This window comes from Schistocerca serialis, chromosome 3 (assembly GCF_023864345.2).
Source record: "Schistocerca serialis cubense isolate TAMUIC-IGC-003099 chromosome 3, iqSchSeri2.2, whole genome shotgun sequence".
In the NCBI taxonomy this organism is placed as follows: Eukaryota; Metazoa; Arthropoda; class Insecta; order Orthoptera; family Acrididae; genus Schistocerca; species Schistocerca serialis.
In genome coordinates, this window is record NC_064640.1 from 939730070 (window position 1) to 939745781 (window position 15712).

At 39.5% G+C, this 15712-nt stretch overlaps 1 protein-coding gene across 1 annotated transcript in view; it reads left to right on the top strand.

Annotated features, from left to right (window-relative positions):
• LOC126469627 (uncharacterized) overlaps positions 1-15712 on the top strand; it is a 37180-nt gene that overhangs the window by 16412 nt on the left and 5056 nt on the right. The window contains exon 2 of the mRNA XM_050096753.1: positions 3379-3566. Coding sequence (XP_049952710.1) covers positions 3379-3566 — 188 coding nt within the window. The remainder of the gene's footprint in view (positions 1-3378; positions 3567-15712) is intronic.

Sequence of the window (15712 nt, forward strand, 5' to 3'; positions counted from 1 at the left end):
TAATTTCTATATTAATAAACAGAGTCGAGTCGTCTATAACAAATATTTATTTTCACAAACCCATTCTGAGAATTCACATCATCGTTATTAGAGCGCCGTAAATACCTCAGGGCCTGTCTGTGCTTCTAAACCAACTCAGCGATTTACCTACATATATACAACACCATATTTACGTCGTTGTTTGATTACATGATATTCCATTACCTGCAATGCGTACGGTACACGTCAGTTACATAATAATTGAATCTCCCACAATAAGGTTATGGATTAAATATGACATCTCATGAACATGATCACATTTCATGTAAGTGAGATATGGGTTATTAATCTTTTTGATGTTTCCTAATTCTTTGCTGAAGAGTGCGACTTTTTTATGAGCATCTCGTTTAAAATTGTAATGCAGGTAAATTAAATGGGTGGATTCTTAATTCGTATTTTTAAGAGAATATACTAAATAATTTGTAATTTTTTCGATTCATTTCAGCCCTGGATGTTGCAATGTGTTTTAGTTTTTGAACTGTCCATGTGCAGTGTTCTTAATGATCGTAGCTTCCACTTTTGGTCCATTAGTTCACCGATGATGAATATGTAGGCACTTATACACATTTTTATTAACAACTGATAGTGGCTTCTGGATTATATTTAATCGTGATTGCGAAATCTGTGGAAAAGCAAACGCTTAAGGATGCATTTCAGGTTTCTACTGGTGCACAGACACTCTACGCTGTTATTGCCAGTTGCCGTTACATTAAACTTTCTTTACATGATGGCCGTTTCTGTAACCTTTGGTCGTGCAGTGCCGTTCTGAATAAGGAACTCTTAGGAAAACTAAAATAAATCCTTTTTTGAATCATCACAATATTTTTTAGTTAAATCAGCCGATTTCGGTCCCGTATGTCCATTTGCAAGTGACTTACTTCAAAATCTTATAATCGTGAAGCATCGCGCGTACACATTTTCTGTCCTTGACGTATTACTTTGTGATCTACAATTGATCTGAAGATCGTTGCAAACAGCCGAGGCGGCTCATTACAATGAGAAAAATTAAAACAACAGTATAATAAAAAATAAAATTATGCAATCTTACACTGAAATAACATTGTTTGCAAATAAATATATTCCGTCTGCGTCACTTCTCAGTAAATTTTTAAGTAAAAACTCCTGCACTCGCGGCTGTGAACAAAAATATTCTTCTCATTCCAATGTGTTGGCAGTCCGTCTGTTCAGGACACAAAAGAAGTTGTTGCCCACGTTTCCCTGGACTGCCAGTTTCTCTTTTACCATCCGGTCTATATCACAAAACTTGTTTCGCTAAGCGCTCTTCTTGTATTTTATTTAGCTGTTAGAGCATATTCTTTGTTTCTTCAGATCCTAACTTTTATTTCAAAAATATTAAGTTCTCTACGCATCGCCATTTTTAAAAGTGTCCATTCTCGTGCAGCTTTCCACCGATCCAGTTATTCATTGTTGCTGATCCCTGTATCTTAGCAAAATCCTGCGCTGTAAAGCAAAACTGGCACAGCTATCCCTTTGTAAAATTTTATTTGTTTTTCTTTTCTCGTTTTCCTAGACAATGTTCTCCAGAATGACTCAATTTTTTTCTGGTAGTTGTTCATCTTGTGATCGATCTGAAGATCATCCTCATAAGCTATGTCATAGCCGAGGTATTTGTACAGGCCTATTTGGTCTGTTATTTAGGATTATGTCTGTTCGGGCTGAATATTTACCTTCAGTTTGTGAATAATTACCTGATCATGACTAAACAACATTTTATTTAAGTGTATTTGTTCTTTTATTTTAACTCCTCGGCATGCTCTGAGCTTGTGTTGTATAATAATACCATATGTGTAAGTATTAAAATTTTTAAGGTTGGAAAGCAAACAAACTGCGTTTTTGCTGTACTAATATTGGTTTATTTCGAACCACATTCCGCCATATTGGGACATCATGAAGAAACAACTGACTAGCGTTCACAAGACACATTAGTGTGTAGGAGATCGAACATGAGGAATAAAGACATACGAACTTCACATATTCGTTGGTCATAACATTCGGTGAGAGATATCGAATGGAGCATTGGGAACTCCTTCAACCATGTTAAATTGCAACTTACAAAATAGAATGAACCGCAGTGCATAACGAAACCACACTGTGTATGGACCATCCATTCCGTAAATTGTAATTTGGCATTGTTCTCTAACATGTTTAGTGCGTAAAACGAGTAGTCACATTTCTGACGTAATGTTACGACCAAAAATTCTGCATGAGTCGATAGTGTATTTGTATCCAGTGTCTGGTTTTCTGCTCATTATTATTTCCCGTGGACGCTAGCCCAACAAATATTAGTAGAACAAAAGCGCAGTGTCTTTGGTTTCCAACGTTAAATATGAAAATGCCCTACCGAGAGCTGACGGAAGAGTCCATAAATATAAATATAAATATATTTATTTATTTATTTATTTTGCGTATGGCAATACAGCGACAATATTTTATATAAGTACAACAATATGTAAACGAAATGTATAAAACAAAACAATGTGTAAAAAACAAGCAATATCAAAATGGCTCTGAGCACTATGGGACTTAACTTCTGAGGTCATCAGTCCCCTAGAACTTAGAACTACTTAAAACTAACTAACCTAAGGACATCACACACATCCATGCCCGAGACAGGATTCGAACCTGCGACCGTAGCGGCCGCGCGGTTCCAGACTGTAGCGCCTACAACCGCTCGGACACTCCAGTCGGCAAGCAATAGCACAAAAGGATAAAGTACAAACACTCAAGACAAAATAACTACACATTAAAAGCTTGGCAAGCCGGACTAGAAACTCATTCATATATTTAAAGCTCAACATCTAGAGTGCACAGCCAATCCAAAGCAGAGGGTTTCGCATATATAACCTCAGATACATGTCCGGCGTATCTTCTTAAGGGGCATTCCTCAATAATATAGAGGACGTTCGATTCTGGTGCTCCACAGTCACAGGCTGGTGAGTCGCAAAGACCCCGCTTGTACTTATATGCATTGCATCTTGCATGGCCCGTTCTGATACGGTTTCATTTAGTCCAGGTACATCTCTTCAGGTCAAAGCCCGGTAATTCCAGAGTAGGATCTCGGATACCTTGTTTATTAATTCCACAATCATTCCAAAAGTGCCGCCATTGCTCCTCGATACGGGATAAGCTTGAGTCCAGCGGTACTCCTCGGTTCGTATAATTTTTTTTTTTTTCAGATGGTAGATTTTCTGTCTGGGTATAAGCGTTACTTACAGTTTAGAAGTTTAGTGCGAAGATGTCGGACGAAAGGTGTTTGGCGAAGAAGGAAGAAGGAGTGGAGTAGAAGTGTGAGCGAGCGCCGGTGTGTGGGTGTGGCAGGTGGCGGTCGCTGGCTGCGGCAGCCGGCTGGCCTGCCGGACGTGGTGGCCGACGCGGTGCGCGCCGCTCACCAGCCCGGGGACGCGCGCCTCTGCCGCCGCGTCGTGCAGTCCGTCGACAAGCTGTCCTCCTGCTACTACGACGTCAGCCTCCAGCTGCACCTCATTGCAGAGTCCTTCCGCTGCAGGGTGAGCTCCACCTCTCCACTACTGTAGTGCTTGCCTGTGCTAGAAACTCGGTTCTATGTAAGAGCGCGAGGTGAAAAGTAGTCTGACAGTGGAAAACTTTCTTATCTGGAAGTGAAATAAACTGTTTTTACTCATTCTGTAGATGAAGAGAATGTTTTTCACAAAGTTGTGTGGTTTGCAGTATTTCCAGCTTTTGAAAACCTTTAACTTTCCATTTCACTTTAAGGGCAGTAGGACGTCAAACGGGCCAACTTAGAGCAGGAGAGGCATCACAGGACATTTTAATTTCCACTGTCTATACTTTTACAAATAAATTCATAAAACTTTGTCAGCATGACCAGGAAGGATTCAGAATTTACACTCACAGCAGTGGAAGTTCGAAAACATAACAAAATAAATTTTTTCTACATGTGAAATTTCATCATTTTTTTCACTTACTAATGGCAGCATTTGTTGCTATAGGTACACTTTTCATCATAAGTAAGAGAGATTCTTCGATGAATTTTGCACAGCATACAAACCATACTCAGAGGTGTATGAAACTAGAATATTACAAATCTGCTAAAAACTGTGGTAAAAATTGAGGTAATTAACTAGAAAATTTATGTTTTTGCAAACATGAAGTTTAAAATATAACAGCTCATTCATTTTTTTACAAATTAAATAAATTCTACAGTTTCATGCACCTGTAAGTATGGTTTGTATGCTGTGCAAAATTCATCGAAGAATCTCTCTAACTTATGAAGAAAAGCGTACTTATAGCAAAAAATGCAGCCATTAGTAAGTAAAAAAATGATGAAATTTCTGTAAGACCTTCAGTACACACACCATCAGATTATTTGACTTGTCGCTCTAACGATGTAGGCGAGTGTCAGCAATATGTCTCGTGGTCTTGTCGTGGTGTGTTTATCTTCTGCCATTAGGACAGATGATAGAAATGCCACTGGCACGCTTAGAGTAGCAGATTGACAGTGACCAACTTTAAACAGAACCTGCTTAATTTTCACACACATTTATTAAAATAATAACAAGCATAAAAATTACTTAACTTGGTTCAGGATGCTATTTACAATTGACAATCTGAAGTTCCTTTGCTATTGTTATGTTCGTCTTATTCTCACAAATACCCCTGTCCATGTATCACTGCACGAGTGTGATCCACAAGGAGAAAAGGTTCTACGTTAGCAGCAATCTCATTGGCTGCGTTACGTATTAATTCGCGGATCGGCGGAAGCAGATATTTGGTCCGTCTCTATGGCAGCGCCATCTCGTAGTGCGGGGACGGACGAGCGCTGCGCCTGCGCTGTTGTGCTTAGCAGGGCGCGCTCTAGTGGGAAAGTTGTGTACGCGCTGACTACGCGTAACTATGTACACAGCAATAACAAAATAAATTTTTCTTTACACGTGAAATTTCATCATTTTTTCACTTACTAATGGCAGCATTTGTTGCTATAGGTACACTTTTCTTCATAAGTAAGAGAGATTCTTCGATGAATTTTGCACAGCATACAAACCATACCCAAAGGTGTATGAAACTCTAGAATTCTCTAAACATGAAGTTTAAAATATAACAGCTCATTCGTTTTTTCATAAATTAAATAAATTCTAGAGTTTCGTACACCTGTAAGTATGGTTTGTATGCTGTGCAAAATTCATCGAAGAATCTCTCTAACATATGAAGAAAAGTGTACCTATAGCAACAAATGCAGCCATTTGTAAGTGAAAAAATGATGAAATTTCGCAAGTAAAAAATTTATTTCGTTATTATTTAGAACTTCCACTGCAATGGGTGTGAATCCTGAATCCTTCCTGGTGATGCTGACAAGGTTTTATGAATTTATTTGTAAAAGTATAGACACTGGAAAATAAAATGTCCTGAGATGCCTCTCCTGCTCTAAGTCGGCCCGTTTGACGTCCTATCCCCAATAAACGCGATCTTTGCTAGAAGTGCGGAAATTGATTGACCAGAGGTTTTTTCGCACTGACAATGCTCAGTAGTTGATGTAGGAGCTGGGTTCAAATACCTGTTCGGCGGTCCTCACGTAGACTTCCACGATTCTCTTAAATTTGTTCATATCAGCGCTGTAACGGTTCTTTTAAGAACCGTATTAACAATGTGCTAAGCCACAACTGACCTCGATGTCGTCTAGACTTTACGTTATCCCTCATCAGTGTCGGTTTGCTCATCTTAAATTTACCTGTATTCCACTGGTGCTGCTAATTATCTTGCTCTTCAGTTATTTTAATGTTGAGCTCAGTCTTGAGATTACTTGTACACCAACAATGTGAATATACAACATCTCAATAGAGTGGTACCACTGCATTCAGACTAATACTGTCGAGCAGTGTATTATTAACACGAGATTAAGATTATCGATAGAGGCTGTATACATAGGTCAAGCTGATTGGAAAACACTCTTCGAAATTTGAAAGTGGCAGAGATAAAATAAAGGGAGCGAAACGTTATGTACTACTCGTAGAGGAACGAGGGTGCAGTTACAAGAGCCAACGGACATGAAAGGGAAGCAGTAGTTGACAAGGTAGCGAGACAAGTCCGTAGCCTATGTCCCATTTTACACTAAGCAAGGGAAATATGGAACCAAGGAGAAATTTGTAACAGGAATTAAAATTCAGGGACAATAAATAAAATCTTGAGGTCTGACGAAGACATTTTAATTCTGTCTGAAACGGGAAAGGACTTGGAAGATCAGTTGAACGGGATCTATAGTGCCCTGAAAAGAGATTTTAGGATAAATATCAGCAAAAGTAAAGCGAGGGTAACTGAATGTGGTCTGAACAGACGATGTAGAGAAAATTAGAGAAGTAAATGAGACACTGAAAGAGTATATGCGTTTTATAATTTCAAGAGCAATATAACTAACGAAGTAAATATTACATAAAATTCAGACCGGCAATAGGAAAAATACGGAAGATTAGATAAGAACATCAGATGGCAAATGAGGAGATACTCAATCGAATTCGGGAGCTAAGAATTTCAAACTGTAAGTTGACTAGAAAGAGGTATTACTTGTTACGTCACATGGAGACGCATCTAGGAATCATCAGTTCAGTAATGGAGGGAAGTGTGTGTGTGTGTGTGTGGGGGGGGGGGGGGGGGGGGATTGTAGATGTATTGACTACAGTAATCTAGTTCAAATGGTTGTAGGTTGTAATAGTTATGCAGAGTTGAAGCGGCTTGCGCGAGCTAGAATAGCGTGGAGAGCTGCATCAAAACAGTCTTCAAAGTTAAGACCACATATTTTAATGATCAGATCATATTTCAGATCTAGGAAATGTTTGTCTATGACTGTCATGACCTATACGTTTTCTAGTCCAAATTTCTTAAGATGTGGGATACCTCGAAGTCAACTATTGTCAAAACTGGTGAATAGAGTGGATGTTCTAGTAATCCGCACTTCGAATCCCTCACTTTCCTATGTATTCAATCACGTTAACGGATTAAATGAAGACATCGAAGCAATTCAGAGGCGGGGTGCTACGTTTGTTACTGATAGGTTCGAATAACGCAGAATTGTTAGGGACATGCTTCAGGAACTCAAACAGGAATCCCTGGAGGGCGACCACATTCTTTTCGAGGAACGCTACTGAGAAAATTTAGAGAACCGTCGTTTGAAGTTGACTGCAGAACGGTTCTTCTGCCTCCAACATACATTGCGCATAAGGACCACGAAGATAAAATTCGGGACATTAGGGCCCATACTGAGGTGTGTAGACCATTGTTTTTCCCTCGTTGTATTTGTGTGTGGAACATGAGTGGAAATGACTAGTAGAGTTACGGGGTACCTTACGCCATGCGCTGTACGGTGGATTGCAGAGTATCTATATAGAGGTAGGTGTAGATGTTGTCCAATGTCCTGACGCAACACGATTTTTTGGTAACCCACGACTCTTTTCCCGTATTCCTTCATCCAGTTAATCCAGAAGGTATATGTAATTTTTTCTAGTTATTCCTTGCCTATTTGCAACGTATTCAGTGAGAGTAGTTAGCTTTCAACATATGAAATCGACTTCCCTGATTTTGATTCAGTGTCAGTTGTATCAAACTAGTGCTTCAATTGTTCTTTGGTTTCTGGTGTGAACTGTTCAATTCATGAATCATCTACAGATACAAATCGATGCATAAAATTCCATTCTGAAACGTTTGAAACATTGATGAGGAATTCGCTTTCATAATTTCATTCGTTCAGCATTCAACAAGTGCAATAGTTTTATTTGCACAATGCTTTCCGATAGTTCATTGTACATCTACAATGTTCCACACTTTTCTCTTGTATGTCCTTACGCATTTAATTAACTTCCAGTCACCCACATTACAGTACCATATTGTGCATTTTTCATCGTTTTGATGGGTAGTTGCAGCTCTAGGACCTCCACTTACAAACTTAGTTGCCCACTGCACAACAACTGAAAATGAAGAGCAGAATCCGTCTCTGTTTTTTGGTGAATTTAAGTTATCAATCAATTCTCCAAAGAAAAGATCAGTATGACGACGCGGTCTTCCAATTTATCTGTTTAAACGCAGTCACCACAACCACTTTAAAAAGCAGTAACATTTAATTATTCCGCATATGAAATTGTCTCTTGAGACAAAACTGCTTCTGTATCCACGCTACCATTGTGCTAGGCCTAGAAGCAGAATTTGTACGTTGTTGCATTATTTGACCAATCACTGCCTGTTACTCTCAGTAACTTTTCACCTTGCGCTCGTAGAATGTAAGGTACAGGTAAAAGGGAAAAATCACAATTGTAAATTATTGTAATGTTGGAACAATTAATGCTGTTATTGACATCTACGACGAATATCTTTCAGTCTTAATGATGTACCAATTATAAAATTAGAGAAACTGATGACAGTAACAGTCGGTAACAGATGAGAACACAGATTTGTACTGGAAACTGACATATATCAAGAATTATTACAATGAACCTTTCTGAAGTGAAAACACCAATTAGACACACATTCCTTACCCAAATATTTCTGATATTCGGCTGTCTGAAGTTGTCAGGAGTGCGAAAGCTGCTTGGGTCAGTAAACTGATTGTTGTACTTTATTGTCAGTTTATGGGTACAGTTCACGTGCATAAACACTTTTGCCATCTTGTATGCATTTTGCAGCTCGTGTAGACAAATACTGTGTAGCTAATCGTAACTGGTTATACATTTTTCTTTAATTAGCACACAACAATCCATAACGCAAATTAACAATTCCCACCTTGTTTTCAGTCTTTCTCTGTTGAATTTGATTTTAAAGTAAACTACATAAACAACGATCTAGCACAGAAAGGTCCTTTTTGACCCATAAACATCTTCGCCGCTAACAACAGAGGAATAGATTTAATAGAGACGCCATTCCACTGTTGGCCAATTCGGCCAGTAACGTCGAGGGGTTCACCCTGTTGCAAGTACGTTCCAGGTACTGTTGCCGAAGGAATGTCCACATACAGTTCAAGTTTTTATGTGCCCAACATGATAAACGTCATGATAGATATATCTCCGTAACGCTGACAACAGTCTTTATATGAAAATTTTTCCTTCATAATTTTTCAGTACTATCACCTTTTGAAGCATTTCCGTTTCCTTCTAAAAAACAGCCTTTAACACAACATTTAACTTCATGGAAACAGATGATAAATTTCCCGCCTTCACTCCCTATACAGAGCTGAACACAGTTTGATTTCGATATTCCATAACAGGCTGCAGATGTTTCTCTGATTATGTAAATTTAGTAACATCAATCATAGGAAATGATGTGCTATTAGTGAATAAGTAAACCTGTGCTACCGGATATAGTATAGTATCTGTATGGTTAGTTTTTGGTTCTATGGTGCCATTTTATCTTTGTATTAGCTACAATACCGTAGAGGATATACTACTGTATCAGTGATTATATTATCTTGCCACAGTGATACAAGGTGTAAAATGAAGCATGTGCATGTTGTAGAAAGCTTAGACCCACAGTATTTGAAACGTTGCTTGCATGTTTGACAATACTATTTTTTGTAGTTGAAGACGGAATTTTTGTGTGTATTACTTTGATAAATGTTTTGCTTATTAAGTAATATAACAGTATTTACTAAAACTGAATTTTTAAATAATTTGTGAAAATTTCTTGAATACATTCATTTTATAGTTCCAGAGAGTTAATAGTGTGCGTTGTGGCCTTCGTCTCGTTTTTACCCGTCTTACTTTACAATACATTGTGAGTGAAGGAACGCGCGTACGTCAGTTCGTTTGAGAACTTACATTTATAAACACAAAAATTTGGCATGGTTCAGGAGTTGACAAGAATTCTCTCTACTGTGTATGCAAAACGTTGAGTTTTGTGTCGTGTTAGTTGGTGCTACGTTCAAAATGAGGAACATGATGCCTTCCTGTTCTAAGGGACAAAATAACAAGTCACGTGAAGTGCTGTACCTCATCCCACAGTTCCTGACATTGTTGTGAATTTCACTTATTTGTCATCAATTTTATGATCATTTATCTTTGTGACCACCCTAGCAACGTTGCTTGTAACAACTGTTCTGTTATCTTCCTCCAATGTGATGCCATCAACTAGCATTCTCCTAAACAAGAGCATTTTAACCACATCAGATATCCAAAACGGTTTACATCGCACGGGTACATAGATTAAGATCGTCCATCATTACGGTGATTTTTGATTAGGCTTCAGTTGTACCACCACTGTTTTAACTGATCGCAGGTCGGCAAAAAATTGTAACGAACTTATAAATTTTTTTTAAAAAATATTTTATGATTGTGTTCTGCAAAAATATTTTGCGGGAAGCGTTACCAACACAAAGTGTATGAGCAACACTTTGCAGGGAGCTGAAACATTTATCACATGTTATAGTTAATCTGTTATGCATCATATTGTGTAAAGTGACACGTTTCAATCTGTTGGAAATCTTAAGATTTGTTCGAGTAACGGGTTACCAAGAAGAAATGGTACCTCCCTAACCACACAAAAATTTTCGCAAGAGTGTCATAAACAGTATAAATAAGTCGTTAAACAGAAGATTTGCCATTGATTGCCAAACAATTTTTCTAAGTAGACACTGAAATAAAATGTCTGAGTTTGTATTTAAAGTGATACTAGTACTGACTTGCAGCAGGGTTCGTGATTCCTTGGACAGTCTGGTCACGAAATGAGATACTTTGTACAGTTCGTTTTTTCTAAGGCGTATCATCAGTACGTTGTTGTACGATCGTAGCTCTGAGATACTTAGTGAAATGTATATAAATGTCATTCTAAATTACAATCAACCTAGTTAAATACAACTTACAACTCGTGCAGGGAAACGGAAGATATGATGTTCCAGTACATTCCAACATATCGACTTCGGAACGCATGTTCTCGTCTTTCTCATTTGGGACTATTACGCAATTAATATGATTGCACAAACACGTAATAATATATCGAATGAAACGCGTTGTCCCCAAGGACAAGAGATTTTCTTCAGCGAAGTGTCATCCCTGTGGGGTTCACGCTGCTACACGGCTGAGTGACCTGCAGTGCCGAGGGTCTAATTTGATTATTGGACTAGAGGAAAACGTGTTATCCTGCGAGACATTGGCGAGGGGACGCCCGGCTACAGATGCCGTCCAGTAGGCAATCCCATTACTTCCGACACTCAATTCATTATATCGGATCACCCCGGCCACTGCGTCCCGCACCCAACGCGCTCTTCGGATAAACCTCTCACATCTCGTTCCCGGAATCATATTCTTACTTTTCGCTCCGATTACTTGAACTGACTTGCAGTTCTCAGACATCTCTAAGCATTTTATGATACGACTTCGCCAAGTCTTCTTAATATATGGCAAGGCCACATTGCGACATTAACTTTTCTCGTCACCATTCCCAGTGAACTGTCAATTGGAGGTATTATGTCCCATACAGTGTACCGAATACAGTGTTGTACAGTCTTGTAATCTAAAAGTGAATCATTTAGTGACGGATTCCACTACGTTGATAGACAACCGTCTGTAAGTGGGTGCGCCCGTTATTTTGCTTCTCAGATCGTTTCGTACAAACCAACACCATACAGGCAAAAGAAAATACTCCTCTTAAAATACTAACCTTCATCGACCCAAAAACAATTTCGAAATTTTTGATACCAATTTTTACCAATCGCTGAAACACATTTAACTTTCTCGTAGTTGGTTTAAAAATATTCCATGTTAGATTTAAACAGTGTTTAAGTGAAAATCTTCAGTGTAATGATGCTCCATTCTGTTATTCATTTTCCTACTATGTTGTGCCATAATAGGAGAGAGTGTAGTTCCTTGGAACACCTCATACTTTCGCCTCTAGCCTACCCTGTGATAGAAACTTAGAAAATTCTCGTATTCTGTTTTTAAATGAAGGCATCCAATTTTTATGTCCTGCAGTCTCGTTCTGGAATTGCAAAGATTACTCCGGAAAATTAAGGTTTTTTCTAAATATGAGGACATATTCAAGATACAACATGATGATGTACCTACAAACAAATATTCGACTGAAACATAAATGCCTTAGAATCGAGAACATTTTGTTAGTATTGTATTCAGTAGTTAATACTCCACTACACACCTATAATCAGGAAGTGAAATCAAATTAAGGGGAAGTATTGTCAAAAACGAGTTCTTAAAACATTAAAGAAACTCAGTTCATTTGCAAGTATCACGTGTCCAATTCTGAATGCTGCACGGCCGAAGAAGTATAGCTTAGCTGTCCACACGTTATAAAAGTAGTTCTAAAAATATATAGCATTTTACTCACCTGTACCTGAAGAATAAACTACTTTTAATGTGTTATACAGCCCTAGGATGTAATGAAGCGAAATATTTACAAATTCTACGCAATACTACGTAATACACAACGTCATGTCGATCAATAACAAAAACTATAGAAATCATTTGGTGGATAGGGCGAGTAGCAATTTACGGTTGTTTGCTGTGTACGGCAAGGTGTCTAAGGTGAGTGACTGTAGGAGGATACAAGACGACTTAGACAAAATTCTAGATGGTGTGATGAATGGCAACTAGCTCTAAATGTAGAAAAATATAAGTTAATGCGAATTTCTAGCAAAACGAAACCCGTAATGTTGGGACACAGAATTAGTAGTGTCCTGCTACACAGTCACGTCGTTTAAATAGCTGGGCGTAACACTGCAAAGCAATATGAAATGGGACGAGCATATTAGGATTATGGTAGGTAAGGCTAATGGTCGACTTCGGCTTGTTGGTAGAATTATAGGAAAGTGTGGTTCATATGTAAAGAATACCGCTTATGGGACGCTAGTGCGACCTATTCTTGAGAGCTGCTCGAGTGTTTGAGATCTGTATCAGGCTAGATTAAAGGAAGACATCGAAGAAAATTCGAGGTGGGCTGATAGAGTTATTATCAGTAGGTCCAAACGACAGGCAATTGTTATGGATATGCTTTGGAAGCTCAAATGGAAATCCCTGGAGTGTAGGCGACGTTCTTTTCGTAGACTACTATTGACAAAATTTAGAGAACCGGCAACTGAAGCTGACAGCAGAACGATTCTACTGCTTCCAACAAGGACCGCGAATATAAGAGAAATCAGAGCTCATACGGAGGCATATAGACAGTCGTTTCTCCCTTGCTCTGTTCGCTGGTGAAACAGGAAAAGAAATGACTTGTAATTGTACAAGGTACCTTCCGCCACTCGCCATACGGTGGCAGTAGGTGTGTAGATGTAGAAAACTGCAGAGACTGTTTATGGCGGTCTCGAGTGCGCATTGTTTCGTATAATTCTAAAATCTGGCACTAAATTAAGTATCGACCAAAAAACATCGCGTGATGCTAGGTACACCCTTCTCTATGTACAACACTCTCTCCTACTATACTAATTTAAATTTAACCATTGAAACATACTGCCTTTCCTCATTTCGCGGAGATATACTTTCCGAAATTGTGCTTTGTTGTGAAACTTACTTCTAGTATTGAATGCTTTCAGAAACTTCGAGCGCTAGGTCACTGCACTATCCGGAGTAGACACACATATGAATGATTTTTTTTTTAATTTCTGGTGAGTTCCCCGTAGCTGTGTTGGAATTACTAATGCTCAAGCGTCTCAGTGATCAAGTGTCCACAACTGAGAACGGCTTTCATCCGTCAGTTACTACTGCTTGTATTTGCAGACAGTTTTGAGTAACATATGCACATATTTCTGGCTGAATTAGCGTTTAGATTCCTTTTAGTCATGTTACTCATTCAGTTGTTCATGGTATTAGGAAAGTAAGTAATGTATTGGCGTTGATTATAAAAATAAGAATCTCTAATAAGAGGAAGTAAAACAAATTTATATTGGTATTGAGGTGAAAGAAAGGAGAATTTCGATTATGTAGTGGAAAATACCTGAACTCATCTGTGAATAGTATTGGAAGGTAATAAGCTAAGTCCTCTTATTTACATGTCAATAAAAGAAATTTTGCCTCGTCGTAGAAAAGTTGCTAAATTATTGACAGTAAAACGAAACACGGAAAACGAAACAGAACTCAGTTATAAAGCTTGCTTAAGGCGTAGGAGGTTTGGAAATTCCCCAGGGTTATCAACCCGGTCGTAACGGAATAATAGCTGCTAGAACAGACCACTCGCTATCTTAGGTTGTTGGTCTGAAAGCTTGACAATTAGTCGTAGTATAACGGCGGAATTCTCCATCTTCCTGAACTTGTAGCGGGCACCGTTGTCTTCGTGATGCGAGAACCGTAGCTTTTGACTTAACTACAGTATTTCACAAATACTTGCAGTAAGAGTCTCGTCCGTCAAAGGAAACGTGTGTTAGTAGACACAAGACCATGTTCGAGTTCACAGTACAAGAGAGATGGAATACATAAATTCACACAGTCTGCTACGAGCAGGCCTGTACAACTGTAAATGTAGGCTCGCACTAGTGGGATTTCGACTGCGCGCCTGGTTTGGTGGCAGCCCGCCCGCCGTGATACCGACACGGGTTGTACGCGCCACAGGCGCCAACGCCCAGATAGGGCTGTCGGCGCTCCCCCGAGCGGTTATCTCGTTACGCGAAACGCTGGCTCCTTCTCAAATAAAACACTCCCAGCCAGGCACGACTTCTTGCTTCCACGGTCCCCTTCCGCCTACCGTAATCAGGTTCGCCGCGGGCTGGAAATTGTGCGGTCGGCAGGCCATCTGTCATGCCGAGATAAAAGACGCGGCGACACCTTCTTCTCAGAGCTGTCTCTCAGGAAATAAACCTGCAATAGGCGATACATTTCAGGCTTTTGATTCTCCTACATTATTTCTGTAGACATTCGTTGATTGTAACGAAAGGAGAGAAACATTTTAACGCTTGAAGAAATTGCAACAACCGGAAAGACTGTACTAAATGAATCCAAACCCGTAGGCCGTATAGCATATGCCACTGGGAGTGCTAAAGACCTTGCGTACGCGTGAGTGCGGCAGGCCGTATGTGTGACCGTCAGAGTCATTGTTACGCCAAGATCAGTCACTGAAAAGCCGCCAAGCGTAGTGGAAACCTCCAAACAAGTGTCAATATACGTCTCCCGTGACAAAGGGTGTAATATCAGCATGTGAGTAAATTTAAACTTGTAATAGTGGTGAATCTCTGTGAGATAGGGTTGTATTGCTGTGATATTTTGGGCTGTAGCAGTGACGTGGTGGAACGACACTGAAGCTAAAGTGTGTAGAAGAGCAATTGCTGCCCTACACAGTGAGACGACAGAGCGACATGACTGCATATTGACAGCGTTGCCGTAACATACCGAACAGTGAGGTCCTGATTGAGCCAACGGGTCGACGCCGTCTGCTATATGCTGTATGATGACTTGCACGTCATAGCATCTCATTCCTTCGTACTGAAATTGCTATCGTGTCACGCTACAATGGCAACATGAACACTTCTCCCCGCTTTCTGATCGCCAAAATGTACAGTTATCGCCGGCCAGAGTGGCCGAGCGGTTCTAGGCGCTACAGTCTGGAACCGCGCGACCGCTACGGTCGCAGGTTCGAATCCTGCCTCGGGCATGGATGTGTGTGATGTCCTTAGGTTAGTTAGGTTTAAGTAGTTCTACGTTCTAGGGGACTGATGACGTCAGATGTGAAGTCCCATAGTGCTAAGAGCCGTTTGAACCATTTG